We start from the raw sequence: 17,238 nt of genomic DNA, 5'->3' as shown, positions 1-17,238 counted from the left end.
AGTCATATCAAATTCTCTGTTTTTAAAACGAGCTTGAAACTGAAAACTTTAAACAAAACATGTTTCTGGTTATCTCCGATTTTTAAGATAACTGTATGTTCTATGATTCAGAAAATAAAACTTCAAGTGCTTCTGCATTAAGGTCGATGTGGCCTCTTACTGTTGTTGATGTTTTTTATAAAGATTACAATGTTTTATTTGATAAGAGACAAAACATGCATGATTTGCATAATGCAAATTTTATTAGCAGTATACAAAAAGTAAACTCAAGCTTTTTTTACATAAATATGATACAAATCACGATGATACAAACGTTAATTATTTGAATCCTTTTTTACTAAATATTTCACATGTAAAATACAAACTAAAAGTAGCATTAAACCATACAAAGTTGACTAATGTGAAAAAATATACAGTAAGTGTACAATTTTGCCATGTGCATATAGGTCACATGGAGGCAGCAATTGTGCTTTATGGAGTTTGAAAATCAGTTTTGCTTGCTCCATCTTGCACTTTATCTTTTAAAATGCCATAAGGTTACAACTTCCTCAAAAGCAGTGCCATTCTAACCTTTATGATTCATAATGCAAAGTTTTGTATGCTAAGAAGAAACCAGCTGTTTCACAAAAGAAATCTTTAATATGTGTGAAAAGGTCTTTTCTGAATCAAAAGTTCTAAAATCAACAAGGAAGTTAAAAGCTACATCTAAAGCCTTTCAGTGTTGTTTTAAGCCTCCTCTTGGGCCGTCTCCCTCTCTGCCTCGTCGCCTATTGTCTGATATTCACTTGACCTAAATCCAGAGTACCTCCTTCTCCTCCTAACAAGAATCACTGCCACTATGACCACCAATGCAATCAAACCCATCACTCCGAATGCCACTCCTGCCTTTTCCCCACTTGACATCTGATTCATTTCTGGGTTAAATTTTCGAATAAGGTTTGGGATTTCCTCCGGTTTGACAAGTTTCCACGTTTTAGAGGGCCCTACCCTGACCCAGCTCTGTTCACCTTCACTCATCACCATCACTGTGTTGGTGGCTTGCATGCTGACAAGAGCAGATTTAGTGAAGGGAGGGAGACGGATTGGTTGTAGCTCGCCCCCTGTGAACAGTCCAGACTGGACACAGTAAAGAATTTCACAGCCATCGCTAACAGTGGCGATGTGCTGGCTGAATTTGGGAGGGCATCTGTTTTGCTTTTTAGCCAGTGGGTTACTAGCCTCACAGCTGAAGAGACCTCCAAATGGTACAGAGTACCTAGTACCGGTCTCATAGTCATTACTCACACAGATCACTTGGCCATCTGATAGAAATTTTACTGGAATGAAGTTTTGAGGGCAGCTTTTGGACTTGGTGATGGGGTTCTGGAAGGAGGAGCCGTAGATTCCTCCAAACAGAAACCCAGAGTTTTCAGGCGCTTGTCCGTTCACAGAGCACCAGTAGGTATTTACACGAGCAGAGCGAACACGATACACATTTTCACAGTCTCTACGATGACAAGTGGACAACCACAAGAATCCACATGAATAGCTGACATCATAGCAGTAATTTTTAGTGTATCCCTGCTGTCTCACTTCTGATCGTAATAAAGTTGGGGTGTAAGGTGAGCGACAGGAGTAATCGCCTGTGGCAATGTTTTTCTGGGCTAGTGCCTCACAAAGTGGATCTGCATCTGGGCTAAGGTTTGTACACTGTTGGTACACACCTCCAAAACTAAGGTTGGTAACTGGGCCTTCACACGAATCATCATCAAGATTGGCCTGGAAGTTGAAGTTCTTGGAGCCGATGTCCACACAACCAGGACGGGTGTTGATCTTGTAGTAGCGATCTATTGCCTTACTCACTGTACGAGCCACTTTGCCAACTGTAGGTTGTGGTAGATCAGGGAAAGCGTTTGAGTTTATAAAGTAGTGGAGTGGAAATCCAGAACGATCAATAGCAACCAGGTTATTCCTGGTACTTTCTTGCCACTTCTGCAAAGTGATCCCAGGATAAAACGGTATGCCCCCATGGCTTTGGATGAGGGAGTACTGAATGTTGGACTGATATGTATGAAGTGATGAGCTTTGTTGGCTAGATTGACTACTAATGTCAAATTTGAGTTTGTCAAAAAAGTTTAATCCAGCCTGAGCTTTAACAGTGGAGCTATCTGATGAACCATCGGACACATACGAGGAACGAAGGTAGTCTTCCTGCACCAAAGAAGCCCCAGCATCTACACTAGTGATAACATGGGTTCCATAGTCCAGCACCATCTTCTCAGAGAGATAGTTTGCATTCCTCGTCTGGTTGTTTTCAGTTGCATCTGCTATATCTCTGACTTGCTGTACAAAGCGTGAATCCAGTGTGAAGTCTGGGTAAGCTTTAACTGTGTAAATGAAGTTGCGAACCTGTTGAAAGAAAGAATCAAAATATAAATCATACTCATTTATGTGATATATAAAATGTTGCTTTATATTTCTAGAAATTTGATTGTACCAGTATGAAAGCAGCATGGCTTGCATTTCTATTGCATAACTATTTATTGCTTTAGCCAATCACCATTCTTTTATTTTTAGGAATCCATCTATAGGGACTTCCAAATAATGTTATATTCCTGAAGGTTTTCAAATTATTTCTAGTTAAAACAAGTTTCAATGGATTTTATGAGGATTTTATGATAGAGCAACACAAAGTACCACATAATTGAAAACCGTAAGGAAAACAATACACAGTTTTCCAATGGTTTTAAAAAATCTAAAAAGTGTATTGTGCTTATCTTGCCCCCTTTATTCTGATCCCTCAAATTAAAGTCCAGAGCAATTTATTGTCGTTTTATCAAGGGCTGATGTCTTACATATTTTAGATATGTCCTTGCTCCTGCGCAGCACGTCATCAAATTCTGTAGAGGCCTGGTAAAGAACTCTTCATTTAATTCAGGTCTGTTGAACCAGGCAAACATCTAAAACATTGAGGACTGACTTGTGACACCACTGGTTTGAATCACAGCATATTTCTGTGTTGAATTTTGCCCAAGTCCACTCATATCTTACTGAGACTTTGTTGCAGGGCTTGAAAATTGCTGTTTACAAATGCTCCCCAATCCAATCTGACTGAGTTAAAAAAAAAAAAAAAATCTCTAGATGTGCAAAGCCGGTTGAGTTCCCTAATAACTTTATTGTTGTTGCAGGGAAAGGTGTTTCTACAAAGTGGTGAATAAATATAAATGCATGCCACACTTTCAGATTTTGATTTGTATAAAATAATTAAGCATTTTCCTTTTCACTTCACAATTATGGACTACCTTGTGTTACTCTATCACGTAAATACAAATAATATTAAATGAAAGTTTTAGTTTGTAACAAGTTAAAATGTGCAAAAGCTCAAGGGGTCTAAAAACCTTCGCAAAGCACTGCACTAATACATTTGCAAAATATTTATAAAATAGTTTCTTTTCAAAGAATACCACATGCATGTTTTATTATTTATTCAAAACAATAAAAATGGAAGAAAAAATACCTGCACTCTGGCTGTAGTTGAAGAATCTTTGACCTGATGGGATTTCATCCTCGTGTTCTCAGTAGAAAATTTGCCATTCAGCACTGAGAAAAATGATGCGTCGGCATTTATAGAGTGAGATGTGGTGCTTTTCTGCTCCAGCCAGGAGCTGACTATCTCTGAGTTGGTCTCCACGCCTGTCTCTTTCTGAGGGATGACAAACACTTCATCTGGGATGAGGTAAAGCCCGTCCTCAGTGGTTTGGCAATAGAAGTAGCTGAGGTTCATCACTCGGCCCATGTCCAGGTTCCGTAGGTTGTCCCACCCTCCTCCTGGCAGGACTTCCAGGGCTGTGAGAGAAAGGTTGGTGGATGCCCGGCATTGTCTGAGCCAGTTTGTCGGATGGCTCACGGGACCAGAGGAGCACATCTGAAAAAAAGTAAGAGCAGCAAGGATTTTCAGGGCAGACTTCATGATGCCTCTGTCTGAAGGGAATCCGTGGCAACTCAATATAAAGTTCAAGCCAAGTCCTGCCTCTAATTTGAATTATCACATGACAAACAGGAAGCACATAGTTTACTTTCACCTGCGTTTTTTATGAGTATATTTGCTTTTCTTAGGCTGATGCATACAAGAAAAAAACAAACCTGGTTCAAATTAAAACATACTCTTCTTAGTAATTAATATTACCTTATTTTGTAGACATTTGCAATTTCTCATTTATTTGTCAGTGACTAAAAGAACATTTATCCCATGAAAATTACATTGTGTCAGAATTAGATTATCGATGTTTTCAATCAATTGTGCCAGAAAAGATAAAGACAAAACCCAAGAAGGTTACGAACTGATATCAAGCAATTGGTTACATAAGGTTACATATGTACCACTGTCTCGACTCCACCACTGTAGTACACATACATAGGCCCATTCAGTTTAGCAGATTTACCAGCTGTGCCAAATAAAAAAACATATTCAGAGCTTTGTTATGAAAAGATTTCACCTCATTGTAAAATAGCCACAATAAAAGAGATATATCAAACTTAGCCACTGGTAACAGCCTTAAAAGTATGATTTTGTCACTGCAATTGCAGTGATTTGTCAGTTTATTTATGTCAAATTGATACAGAATGCTATTAAGAGTATTCTGTGACATTTTCCATTTTATGTTTTATTTGACCTGTCCAGGATGTACCCTACCTCTCGCCCATAGATTGCTGGAGATAGGCACCAGCTTCCCCGCAACCCATTATGGAATAAGCAGAAGAAAATGACTGACTGTTTTATTTGAACCGAACAATGGGCCTAACAAAAACAAATCTCCATTACACATAGACAGGCTATAAGAGATGAGCAATTTAACAGCAAAGGGAAAACACAGGTAGGTGAGAAAGGGGAACTTTAACACTTTATCTATTCTGAAAATGTTAAGTTGTGTTAAGTATTTATAGTCTTCCTCATGTGAACAGGAACAGAAAGTAGATGTGCAAGATAAAAGGAAATAATTGTGTACATCACATGAGCGTTCATCACTGGGAAAGTCCAATGAATTTCTGAGTCACCTCCCAGCGTTCATGTCTGAACCTATTTTGGCACACAGAGAGATTAGAAAAACTTCCAGGTGTTTGTGCATTTGATGAATGACCCGCAGAGTCAGTCCAAGATTCTGAGAAGCATTTAGTAAAAAAAAACAAATCCTAGTTTTATAACAGTACAATTCATACTGACCTGAGTGCCAATCTCACCCACACAGCCAAACAAAGTAATGCAATAAGTTACCATGCAAAGGTTTTCATACCCGTTGAATTTTTCTGCATTCTCTCATGCTATAACAAGCTTCAATGTACCTTATTTAAGATTTTAATTTTATAGACCAACACAGCATGGTGCATAATTGTGAAGTGGAAATAACATATCACATGGTTTTTAAAATGTTTAACACTTAGAAATGAGACAAGTGTGACATTTATTTGTCTTTACACCCACCATCCGACCTCCGAATCAATGCTTCACTTCTCACTTTCTGCCGTGGTTACAGTCGCAAATCTTGTTCAAGTCTTGCTGCAGATTTTCTATTGTATTTAAGTCTAGACTTTGACTGGGCCATTTTAACAAATATACTGCATTGAATGTGTTGATCCAAAGCAATTCTTTGTAACTCTTGTTGTTGTCCAGTTGGAAAGGTGAACCTACACCTGAGTTTCATCTCTTTTGTTCCATCTTTTTTATTCCAGGACTTTCCTGTATCCACACCTAGTGTGACCAGCTTCCCTGTTCCTCCCAAAGAAAATAAATCTTACAACATGATCCTGCCACTGGCAAGTTTCATGGGGATGGTGTCTTCAGGGGAATAAATGATCTCATATTTTGCTTTCCATCATTCATAATGTCTTGGATCATTTGACCAGAGCACCATCTTTTACGAGTTTTGCTTATCCCCTACATGGTTTGTGGCAAAGTGGAAATGGGGCTTCCTAAAAGTTTTCTTTAACACTGGTTTTCTTCTAGCCCCTCCTTTATAAAAACAGACAGTGCAAAAGTTGTCCTTTCAATAGATTCTCCAAGCTAACCTGTGAATGTGTGCAGCTCCTACAGCGTTATCATGACAAACCAGCCATTTTAGGTGGACAGTGTTGGAGAAAACCACTCGCCTCTTGATGGATCTTATATTCTGGAAGCAAGACTGGTAGTTAGCAGAAGAATCACAAGACAATTAAATGTAATCATTCAAACTGTATTGCATCAGAAACAAGTTTATTAACATGGTATGCATACAGTGACAATTTTTCCCTCCACTGAAAGCAGTCAGCTTGCCCGGAACCAAAAAGTATAAAGAGTCAAGTCCACACAGTTCCCTTATACATAGCATACACTTGGGGGTGGGGCAAGAACTGATAAGAGAAAGTCCCAAAACAAAGTACCCTGAGATAGCTCATGCTTACATTCCTTGGCAAAAAAACAACTCCTTATATGGTCACATCCTTGGGGGGTGTTTTGCACACAGTAGAACCATTTGCAAAACCTGAGAGGTCACCAGGACTTATGTAAAGGGTTGCAATTTGACTCCACTTCTTTAACCTGAAAATAATTACCCATTCCTCTAATAACTGTTAAACACAAACACATGGATGCTAATGAAAAACATTCCCACAACAGCCATGCTTTAATGGATTTGCAAATGTGTTATACTCTTTCCATTAATGTCTAAAAAATTGAAATAGCAGTCCATTATATGTTGAAACTTAGTATATTGTTATAGAAACCATAACCCTGCTTTGCACTTTTCCACAACTTTATCCCTGACCTGTCTGATGGGTTCCTCGGTCATCATGATGCTATATGTTGAGCTGTGTTCTTTAACAAGTCTCTAAGGCCTTTACAGAACAGCTATATACTAATATTACATTAGACAGAGTTGGACATAAGATGACTTCTGAAGTTGCTTGGTTGCTCTGGAATTTATTTAGGGGTAGCAGAAAAAAACAAGGGCGAATTCCATTTTGTGGCACACTTTGGATATTTGTAAGACTTTAGGAAAGTTTTCTGTTTTTTCCCTTTATAACTATATCCTAGTCTGTGTTGCTCTATCTTATAAAATCACAATTAAACACACAACGTTTTGTTCGTAATGTGGCAAAATGTGAAAAAAAGTTTAAGGGGTGTATTTACTTTGGGTTAATGATCTGCTCTTTCTAAATCCAAAACCTATGACATATAGCAGTGGTGTTCAACACCTGTCCTGGAGAGCTGCTATCTGGCAACATCTAGATGTATTCCTTCTCCAAAACACTTGAATTGCTCATTACCAGGCCTTTGAAGACCTTCATGGCATGGTGAGAAAGTAACTGACTTATTTGATTCAAGTGTGTTGGAGCAGGGATGCATCTCAAAGTTGCAAGACAGCAGTGGTCTTGAAGAGTCACCTTCAGTCTTGAAGTTGGAAACAACTGACTTGCAGTGTAAAAATTAACCTTTAGTGTCGCCATGAATTGTATCATTTGTCAGTTAACCCGGAATAAAAGCAAAATCAGTCTCAGTGGCCTTATTGTGTTTGGAAAATCAACGGTGTATAAAATCCCAATATATCCTCAAGATGATTGCCGATTTCTTTTTGAAGTTTCCATTTGTTTGCATAATTAAGAAAGTCATGGTTTTCTTTACAGATTTGACCCACATGCAGAAAGACACTCAGGAGAAAAGGTTACGTTTATTTTGACAGGAAGTGGATACGGAGCTGGAACCGGTAATGGATGCACCAAACTGTATGGAGAGGAAGATCAGGTAAGTTACTCTGTGGTTAGATGGAGAATTATTGGGGAATGAGTTTAAGTTCCTGCTTACAGAGGATGAGAACATGGTGGGCCGAGGGAGAATGATGGAGCCTGGGAGGACGGATTAGTTGCTGCCGAATCGGGGAATTAATCCAAGGCAAGTGGAGAGCACTCTGGTGAAGATTCAGGTAAGCACTTGGAAGTTGGATTCTCACACAACAGTTCACAGAAACAATGATTATCTGGTGAAGTTTCTTGAGACTTGATGGATGGTTCTGCAGAGCCAAGAGATGGAGGGTGAGCAGGGTTCACTTGCCTGAGATCTTAGGAGTCGAAGGGCTTGAACTGTCAGCTGGAACTCAATCCAAGCGATTCTTGAAGGCTTGATGTCTTGAATTAGGCAAGAGGCTGACTGAAGCTTAAAGCCAGCACTAATGAGACACAGGAGCTTGGACCCAGGACTTGGAAGTCGCCTGAGAAGGCACACATGAAGATGTAAGACAAACTGGAGTCAAAAAACTAGAGACAAACAAGGATTCTGGCCAAGAGAAGTTACCACAAAGGCTAACACTCAGGCACTGGAGTGCAGACAGCCCAGCCTTCTTATACTCCTCCAGTAGAATGTAGATTGGCAGCACCTGTTCATCTCAGAACCAGAGGCTCTGATGGCATCTAGTGGTGAATGAATGTCAGTAGCGGGCATGAAACAACACTAAAATCCCAGGCAGAAAGAAAGAAAGAGAAAGAAAGAAAGAAAGAGACTATTTTTGTGTCTTTTGCATGGAAGAAGTAAAAGGGGCCATGTCTCCCATAATGTTGAGATAACACGACTCAGCTTCTTCATGACAGCTTAACTGATCAGAACATTATGACCAGAACACAGTTACTGTTGTGACAACACAGCGAAGTCCTTTGAAAATCTACCTCCTGTCATTTGCCCATATGGGTGTGGATATTGGAGTCTTTCCAACAGTTTTGCCTTGCAGTCACACCCCCACACATGTTCAGACAATGTTTTATCTATTTGCTTCAGCAGGCTGGTAGTCGAATGTAAAACGGGTTGATGTATATATTAGGTTACAAATGCTGTAAAAAATAAAGTACAAACATCTAGTTGGTGAGAACTTTATTTTAGCAATAGTATTTAAATGTAGAAGCTGAATAAATTTTGCATTTCTGCTTACATTTGGTTCAAATATACTTGTTTTTTGTGCGTAATAGTGTGTAAAAGAACATTCACAAGTATTGTGCACTTGCCTCTCATCTGTTCTGGTAATTAAGAGCTATTGTTAAACAAAACTGGAGAAACTAGAATCCGAAAATAAATTAGACAATTAAGATAATTTTTACTGAGTCTAATAAATTTGTTTTGCTATTTAAGGCATTATGATAAGATTATATAATTGTAACTGAATAATATGCCAACACTCAGCCATTTCAGCAATACTTAGGCAAGTTTTTAAAAGAAAACTACATGTCACCCTTCTTAAATCAAAATGACTTTATTATTTCAAACAATGCATTTCAGTCTATGTCAGACCATGGAAAATAAGATTTAAAAGAGAACAAAATGAAAGATGGAAGAAAGATGCAAGTTCAGTAAAGCAAACTTAGTTTTGTTGATTTCATCTTAGTCCACACAAAGTGAAAGTCCAGAAAAAGTGCCTTTTGGTTCCATGGACTCCTCACTTCTTGGATGCAGCCTTGGTCCTTTTAGGTTTGGCCCTCTTCACCTTCTTGGGGCTTTTTGGCTTCTTGGCTTTTTTGGCTGCAGCAGGTTTTTTGGCTTTCTTGGGGCTCTTGGCCTTCCTCTTCTTCTTTGGTGACTTTTTAACTGCTTTTTTGGTGACCTTCTTCTTCTTGGCCTTTGTCTTCTTCTTCTTCACCACCTTTCTCTTTCTGGGTTTAGGAGGCTTTTTGTTAACCTTTAAGGAGCCTTTGGCCCGCAGCAAAACTTTCTTGCTCACCAGACGCTTTATGGCGACGGCAATTCTTGCTTTGTTCTTCACCACATCATATCCTCCAGCTTTAAGAGCCTTCTTTACGGCGGCCAGGGACACACCACTACGCTGTGAAGAGGCAGATACAACCTTCAGGATCAGGTCAGACACAGAAGGGTCTAATTTCTTCTTAGATCTTGCTTTCTTTTTAGCCAGAGGTGCCGCTGGCATACCAATTACAGGAGAAGACATCGTGGAGCTCCACCTGTAGGCTCAGGCCAGTTGAGGTTAAACACAGAATAGGTCAGAGAAATATTTCTGTTTCTCTTCATCATAAAGTCAGGCTTTATAAAACCCTGATGAGAGCCCTATAGAGGCAGTCCCTCTGCCACGGTAAGTACCTTCCCCACCCTTTCTGACATGATAAGGTTGTGTTTTCTTTAGCTGAATTTTTCTGTAAAAGTTAAAGGAAAATTGTTGAATATCTGCATAAATGCATGTTTAAAGTTGTACATAACCTCTGCTTCATGTATCTATATTTTTACTAAAGAATTGTTTAAATTTCTTGCAGGTTTCCTGCAACTTTAGTAGCTGGCAGTTGTCAGATGTCATTTCAGATGTGGATTTTGGACAGTCTACAAAGTTTATAACCTTAAAATAATCAAGTTGAAAAATATATGACCAAATCCTGTTAAAGTGTGGAATATTTTTAACATATTTTCCTTAACGTTCTGTTTTATTTCAGTTTTATTTGCCTAATTAATCCATTGAAAGATGACCAAAGAAACACAGTTGCCTCCTTGGAATGCTAGAGTCATGATAAAAGTAGTGTCACTTCTTCAAAGATAAGAAGATCTTAAGCAAATATAAACAGAAATGGGTTACCATGAATAGTGTTACCTTTGCACTTTTCAACTTTTATTTCACTTTGCAAATGAATACCGCTATTGAATCAAATACAACACAATCACCTGCATTATTTTCTCTCCTTTCTGTATTTTATTTAACCAGAAAATAATCAAGGCAAGAAGCCTTTTAAAAATGCAGCGCAAGTACCTGTCCTGCTTATTGTAAGCACCAGTATATATAGTAAGTATTTAATTTAAGTTTTAATATAAGTTTTCCATTGTTTGGCAATATTGAGAACAATCAGAAAAATATAACAAAGGTCTAAGATTGTGGAAACATTTTTATGTTTTTTTTTCTGATTCAGACAAGACCTTTATTGACAATAATCATGTTTTAATAAGTCAAAGCATTTGCAAACTGTCAACATGAAGTTTTTGACAGTCTGACTGAAAATGCCAGACAGCAATATGTTAAATCTGAGATTATTAACCGACAAACATACTTTTGTAAAATACTCAATCAAACCGCTCAAACCAAACAGATATATCTCTCGCTCTATCTTATTTCTTTTTCTGTATTGCTGGGAGATAACAAGCATGTGTGTGCACACATTCTCCTGCCTCCTGTGGTTCACTGATAGCGCCTCCTTCAGTTGCATTCAAAGGTGCAAGCATGACAAGGATGTTGCCAGAGCGCAGTTCTGCTTCATTCCAGTCAGTGGCGACTTTGTGTTGGTATTAGAGCACCTACGTTTTGTTATATTCACTGATGGTGAAAGATGTTTATATACAAGTTATTTAATTAGGGAAAAAATAGCATAAAAAGGTTAACTGACAAGATAAAAATATTCAAGTTTTCATTTTTTTTTTCTTTCTATCTGTATGCATGGTGTACATACGTGTTCAGCCACTTTTTCTTACCCTTTAATAAAATCCAGCGCACCCATCCTTCATCCTTATCTCAGGATAAATCCAGCAGTTCTGTGAAGGTTTATTAGAGGCTTATTAGAGGGCATTAGAGAACAAACAACATCATGAAGACCAGGAACCACCGTAGACAGGTCAGGGAGAAGGTTCTGGAGAACTTTAAACCAGGTACTCGTACTCGTCGTCTTCCGCTTTATCCGGGACCGGGTCGCGGGGGCAGCAGACTCAGCAGAGACACCCAGACGCCCCTCTCCCCAGACACCTCATCCAGCTCCTCCGGGGGGAGCCCAAGGCGTTCCCAGGCCAGCCGAGTGACATAGTCCCTCCAGCGGCAGGAACTCCCCTCCAACCTGAAGAGGACAAGCCACCCTTTTTCCTGTCGAGAACCATGGCCTCGGAGGAGCTGATTTTCATCCCTGCCGCTTCACACTCAACTGCGAACCGGCCCAGTGTGCACTGTAGGTCTTGGCTAGAGGGGGCCAGCAGGACCACGTCATCTTCAAAAAGAAGAGACAAAATCCTCTGGTCCCCAAACCAGACCCCCTCTGGCCCCTGGCTGTGCCTATAAATCCTGTCCATAAAAGTTATGAACAGGACCAGTGACAAAGGGAAGCCCTGCCGGAGTCCAGCATGCACCGGGAATGCTCGTACAGAGACCGGATGGCCCCTAGTAAAGGGCCCCCGATTCCATACTCCTGGAGCACCCCCCACAAGGCATCACGAGGGACACAGTCGAATGCTTTCTCCAGGTCAACAAAACACATGTGGACCGGTTGGGCAAACTCCCATGAACCCTCGAGTACCCTGTAGAGGGTATAGAGCTGGTCCAGTGTTCCACGGCCAGGACGAAAACCACACTGCTCCTCCTGAAGCCAGGGTTTGACTATCGGCCGGACTCTCCTCTCCAATACCCTGGCGTAGGCCTTACCAGGGAGGCTGAGGAGTGTGATCCCCCTGTAGTTGGAACACCCCCTTCGGTCACCCTTCTTATGTAGGGGGACCACCACCCCAGTCTGCCAATCCAGAGGCACTGTCCCCGTCCGCCACGCAATGTTGAAGAGGCGTGTCAACCATGACAGCCCCACAACATCCAAAGACTTGAGGTACTTAGGGCGGATCTCATCCAACCCCGAAGCCCTGCCACCGCGGAGCTTTTTAACCACCTCGGTGACTTCAACCTGGGTGATGAAAGAGTCCAACCCCGAGTCCCCAGCCTCTGTTTCCACCAGGGAATGCGTGATGGCAGGATTGGGGAGATCCTCGAAGTACTCCTTCCACCGCCTGATAAAGTCCCCAGTCGAGGTCAGCAGCTCCCCACCCCCACTGTAAACAGTGTTGGCGAGGTACTGCTTCCCCCTCCTGAGGCGCCGGACTGTTTGGCAGAATCGCTTCGAGGCCAACCGGTAGTCCTTCTCCATGGCCTCACCGAACTCCTTCCAGGTCCGAGTTTTTGCCTCTGCCACCGCCCGGGCCGCGGCACACTAGGCCCCACGGTAACCGTCAGCCGCCTCAGGAGTCCCACAAGCCAACCACAGCCGATAGGACTCCCTTACTGCCGAAATCCACCACCGGGTTTGGGAATTGCCTCCGCGACAGGCACCGCAGACCTTACGGCCACAGCTACGGGCGGCAGCATCAAAAATAGATGCAGAGAACATGGTCCACTCGGACTCTATGTCTCCAACATCCCTCGGAATCTGGTCAAAGCTCTCCCAGAGGTGAGAGTTGAATACATCCTTGAAAAAGGGGTCCGCCAGACGTTGCCAGCAGACCCTCACTATGCGCTTGGGCCCCTCTCTTCACCCGAGTGTCCAAAACATGCGGCCGATCATTGACCTCCTATATTTAACCAGTTGGATAGACTTAGACTGCTTCTTCTGCTCACATCTCATATAGTTCAAGATCATAAAGCTCATAGAGATTAGTGAGCTGTGCTGATGAAAGAGAATAGTTTAGAATCTATCTATCTATCTGGTCAGAACCTATCTGACCAGGAAAGACCAGACCAGGATTTGAACCCATGACCTTCTTGCTGCAAGAGAAAAGTGTTAACTCCCAAACCATGCAACTTGGTACTCCATTTGTTATTTGAGATGTACAAGGGTTACACATTTGAAAATAGAGGCAGTTACCCTATAAATTAGCCCAGAAGCTTATCACATGCTGAAAAGTCAGAATTAGGAGTGTGTTGTTTTTTGATTTGCAGAATCTACAGATAAGGCTACTTTTCAGATGTCCAGAATGTTATAAAAACTGGAAAACAAATCTAAAACACTGAGCCTGGAAAAGTATGGAAACTTGAAATAAAAAATTTTGTAAGAACCCTCCACATTGTGTAGCTCTACTACTAATTACTCTAACAATGGTTAGTGATTGTGCAGTTAAAACCAGATAAAAGACTGTTAACTCCTCATTCGTGGGTATTCATTTTTTTCAGTCTTATGATGTCACGACACAGCAATCTACTTCTCAGAATTATCATTGACACAGACCATTCTTCCTAGTGGGAAGTAATATCCTCCTTTCTGAACTCATGAAACAACCTTCACCGGGGTATTTCTGTGGTATTTCTTTGTTTTGAAAACAAGATAAACTAGAAAAATTTGCATTTCCTACGAAAATGCAGTGTGAATGCTGTAAGCTGAATTTTTTAGCTGAAAGCTGGCAGAAAAAAGCTGAAATTGACTGCAGAAAATCTGCTGAAATCTGATAAATTAGTAGAAATAGCAGAAACAGCAAAGAAAAACTCATCTGATCTGTTTAAGCAGGAAGACTATTACCTATAAAACAGCTTAACAATTTAAAGTTACCTCAAAACTACTTGTTGAAAGAGTTGTTGAAATGCAAGGACTGACATAAACTTTAAAAAAGCAGGAAAGAGCTGCCATAGATGAGCTGAAAAAGCATAGACTGAAGCAAAAATATAGACTAAGAAGTTCAAGTCAGTGCTAAAACACATAAGAAAATAGGAGAAATTTCAGAAAAAAGGAAATAACAACAAATACGCTGAAGAAACACAAAAACAAACAGGAAATTGCCTAAAAAACGCAAAAGTGTTCTTTAGCTAAGAGAGGAGAAAGAGAAGCTACAATCCTAACGTTAGCATATTCTTTCTGGTTCTGATTGAGTTTGGACCTGGTTCTGATAATGGGTGCCTAACTGGTCCTGATGGAGAATTCCTCCTGGTTCTGATGGAGTTTGGGTCTGGTTTTGATGGAGATTTGTTCCTGGTTCTGATGGAGTTTGGGTCTTGTTCTGATGGATGCTTGTACATGGTTCAGGTATAGAATTGTTCAAGGTTCTTATGGAGTTTTTTGCCAGGTTCTGGTGGAGTTGGGACCTGGTTCTGATATAAGGTTCCTCCTGGTTCTGATTGAGTTTGGACCTGGTTCTGATAGTGGGTGACTAACTGGTCCTGATACAGAATTCCTCCTGGTTCTGATGGAGTTTGGATCTGGTTCTAATGGAGGGTTCCTAACTGGTTCTGATGGAGTTTGTGTCCGGTTCTGATGGAGGGTTCCTAACTGGTTCTGATGGAGATTGGATCTGGTTCTGATGGAGTTTTTCTTTCCTTGTACTGATGGAGCTTTTTGCCAGGTTCTGAAGGGGTTTGGACCTGGTTCTGATAGAAGGTTCCTCCTGGTTCTGATTGAGTTTGGACTTGGTTCTGATAGTGGGTGACTAACTGGTCCTGATACAGAATTCCTCCTGGTTCTGATGGAGTTTGGGTATGGTTCTGATGGAGGGTTCCTAACTAGCTCTGATGGAGTTTGTGTCCGGTTCTGATGGAGATTTGTTCTTGGTTCTGCTGGAGTTTGGACCTGGTTCTGATGAATGTTTCTCCTTGGCTCTTATAGAATCTGGACCTATTTCAGATGGAAGTTTGTGCATGGTTCTGATGAAGATTTGTACCCTGTTCTGATAGAGTTTCCATCTGATTCTGATGGATTTTGGATAAGGTTCTGATGGAGTTTGGGTCTGGTTCTGATGGAGATTTGTTCCAGGTTCTGATGCGGTAACAGCCTATATGCCAAAGTCTATGAAATTGCCTTTTAAATTTAATCACTGTTGTCCAGCTGTTAGAACAGCAGTACATGCTGTTTAAGTACTCAACACAAAATGGCCGCCAGTAGTTGCCTCCTATGAAGATGATCAAAGGGTTAGGGGGTCGGGTCAGGTTTAGGCCATAGAAACGAATGAAAATGAATGGAAGTCAATGAAAAGTCTTCACAAAGATGGTAATCCATGAATGTGTGTGTGGGTGTGTGTGAGCGTGTGTGTGTGTGTCCGAGTATAAGACACGGAGTGAATGGAGGCAGAAACAAAGACAGAATCATATACAGACATAGACAGTAGGAGATACACAGAGCTATAAATAGAACAGTGAGGAATGAATCAGCCAATCAGCAAAGAGCGTCAGTGTAACTTGACACCTGCTGTTTCTCACTCACGCAGCACCTCACTCTCTGTCTCCCCTGGTCTAGGCATTATAACATGGAGGCGCATGCTCCCGAACAACTGGCCATAACTCTGAAACCGTAGGGGCGATCGATGTCATTCTTGGACCGTTTTTATCAGAACGGACAGGAGATCGAGAATATTAACACGTTTTTGCTGAAAATATAATATTAAAGGCAAAACACTAGGTGAAAAGAAAGGGGAAAATGGAGAAAAACAGAACAATGCCTGAACATGATCTCAAACAACGTCTAATAACTCGGAAACTATAAGGGCTATCGATTTGATTCATACACCGTATGAATCAGCAGGCCTTGCTGAACAATCATGGAGCTTCTCAAGTTTCTACAAAAATCTGTCTGGGAGATGTCACCCTGTGAAAAAGTGTATAATTTTGACAATTTGTAAACTGGGTGAAGGTGCATTTTTCTCTCTCAAACAAAATTACGTCACGAGGAAACGATAAAAGGTATCCAAATAATTTTTGGACCGTAGGTATCAGCAGGGATCGGTGAACAATCCTGGAGATTTTCATGTGTCTACATGAATCCATGTAGGAGATATGACAGTGTAGAAATATGGATAATTTTGAAATGTTTCAATTTTAAGCGATTTTGGGAAGGATAGATTTGGTACTCCTAAACAAACCTTTTTTATGACAAAACGATAAAACTTATCAAAAAAATTCCTTCACTGTGAGTGCCAGCAAGGTCTGAAGATAAATCTGCACAAGGGTCATATCTCTAACTCGAACGGTTTACGAGAGGCGGCGATTCGAAAACATGTGACTTTAAGGATTTTTGCTCTGATTTTTTCTGAAATCCCTATAGATTTCCTATAGAGGGTGTGTTGACTTTGTGTTGCTTCGGGGCGTGTTGCCGGAAAACTATGTGTCCCACATCAATGAGGGTGACATTTTCTTAATCGCGAAAGAGATTCCTACGTTTTGATGTATAATTTGTATAGGTAGATTGAAAATTGAGCGAGTGAAGAGAGTTTGTTCGTTCTTTTTCAAGTTATTAAAAAACCTAGAGCATACACTCTAGCGACACGAACATTCCGTCATAGGATTACATTATAAAACTGAAAATCTGAAAAAATGTTTAAAAAGTTTGAAACCAAATTGTAGAAAAACTGTAAAAGATATCACAAAGTTGAATTAAACAGTAATAGCAGAAGGTTGTGAAAGCATTTTAAAAGTTGAATGGTGTTTCTAGCTGAAAGTATGCGGAAGTAGTTAAATGGCAAAAACAGTGAAGTTTTAGCAGAATTTTTGCCATTTTCCATTCATTCCTATGGGAGCAAAAAATTCATAAAAAGCT

The 17,238-nt window shown here is 40.5% G+C and overlaps 2 protein-coding genes and 1 long non-coding RNA gene across 3 annotated transcripts; all 3 read right to left on the bottom strand.

The window, feature by feature from the left end:
* Nucleotides 1–220: 220 nt before the first annotated feature.
* Nucleotides 221–3,977, bottom strand: LOC124877558 (macrophage-expressed gene 1 protein-like). The gene is made up of 2 exons (XM_047380842.1): nucleotides 3,497–3,977; nucleotides 221–2,388 (listed from the first exon to the last, which is right to left on the bottom strand). The coding sequence occupies exons 1-2, from the start codon at nucleotides 3,947–3,949 to the stop codon at nucleotides 727–729; spliced, it is 2,115 nt and encodes a 704-aa protein (XP_047236798.1). The 5' UTR covers nucleotides 3,950–3,977; the 3' UTR covers nucleotides 221–726.
* A 2,232-nt stretch (nucleotides 3,978–6,209) lies between these two features.
* On the bottom strand, nucleotides 6,210–8,300 carry LOC124877563. The gene is made up of 2 exons (XR_007040565.1): nucleotides 7,814–8,300; nucleotides 6,210–7,732 (listed from the first exon to the last, which is right to left on the bottom strand). It is a non-coding gene; the product is annotated as an uncharacterized LOC124877563 (long non-coding RNA).
* A 929-nt stretch (nucleotides 8,301–9,229) lies between these two features.
* On the bottom strand, nucleotides 9,230–10,020 carry LOC124877561 (protamine-like protein). Its single transcript, XM_047380845.1, has one exon. It carries the CDS (start codon nucleotides 9,933–9,935, stop codon nucleotides 9,429–9,431), a length of 507 nt encoding a protein of 168 aa, XP_047236801.1. The 5' UTR covers nucleotides 9,936–10,020; the 3' UTR covers nucleotides 9,230–9,428.
* Between the last annotated feature and the right edge of the window lie 7,218 nt (nucleotides 10,021–17,238).

This window comes from Girardinichthys multiradiatus, chromosome 12 (assembly GCF_021462225.1).
Source record: "Girardinichthys multiradiatus isolate DD_20200921_A chromosome 12, DD_fGirMul_XY1, whole genome shotgun sequence".
In the NCBI taxonomy this organism is placed as follows: domain Eukaryota; kingdom Metazoa; phylum Chordata; class Actinopteri; order Cyprinodontiformes; family Goodeidae; genus Girardinichthys; species Girardinichthys multiradiatus.
This window is presented reverse-complemented; position numbering and strand designations above follow the sequence as displayed.

Coding starts and splice junctions, on each gene's coding strand:
- LOC124877558 (XM_047380842.1), bottom strand. CDS start 3,949: ATGAAGTCTGCCCTGAAAATCCTTGCTGCTCTTACTTTTTTTCAGATG. Junction 2,389..3,496: donor CAACTACAGCCAGAGTGCAG/GTATTTTTTCTT, acceptor TTCTTTCAACAG/GTTCGCAACTTCATTTACAC.
- LOC124877561 (XM_047380845.1), bottom strand. CDS start 9,935: ATGTCTTCTCCTGTAATTGGTATGCCAGCGGCACCTCTGGCTAAAAAG.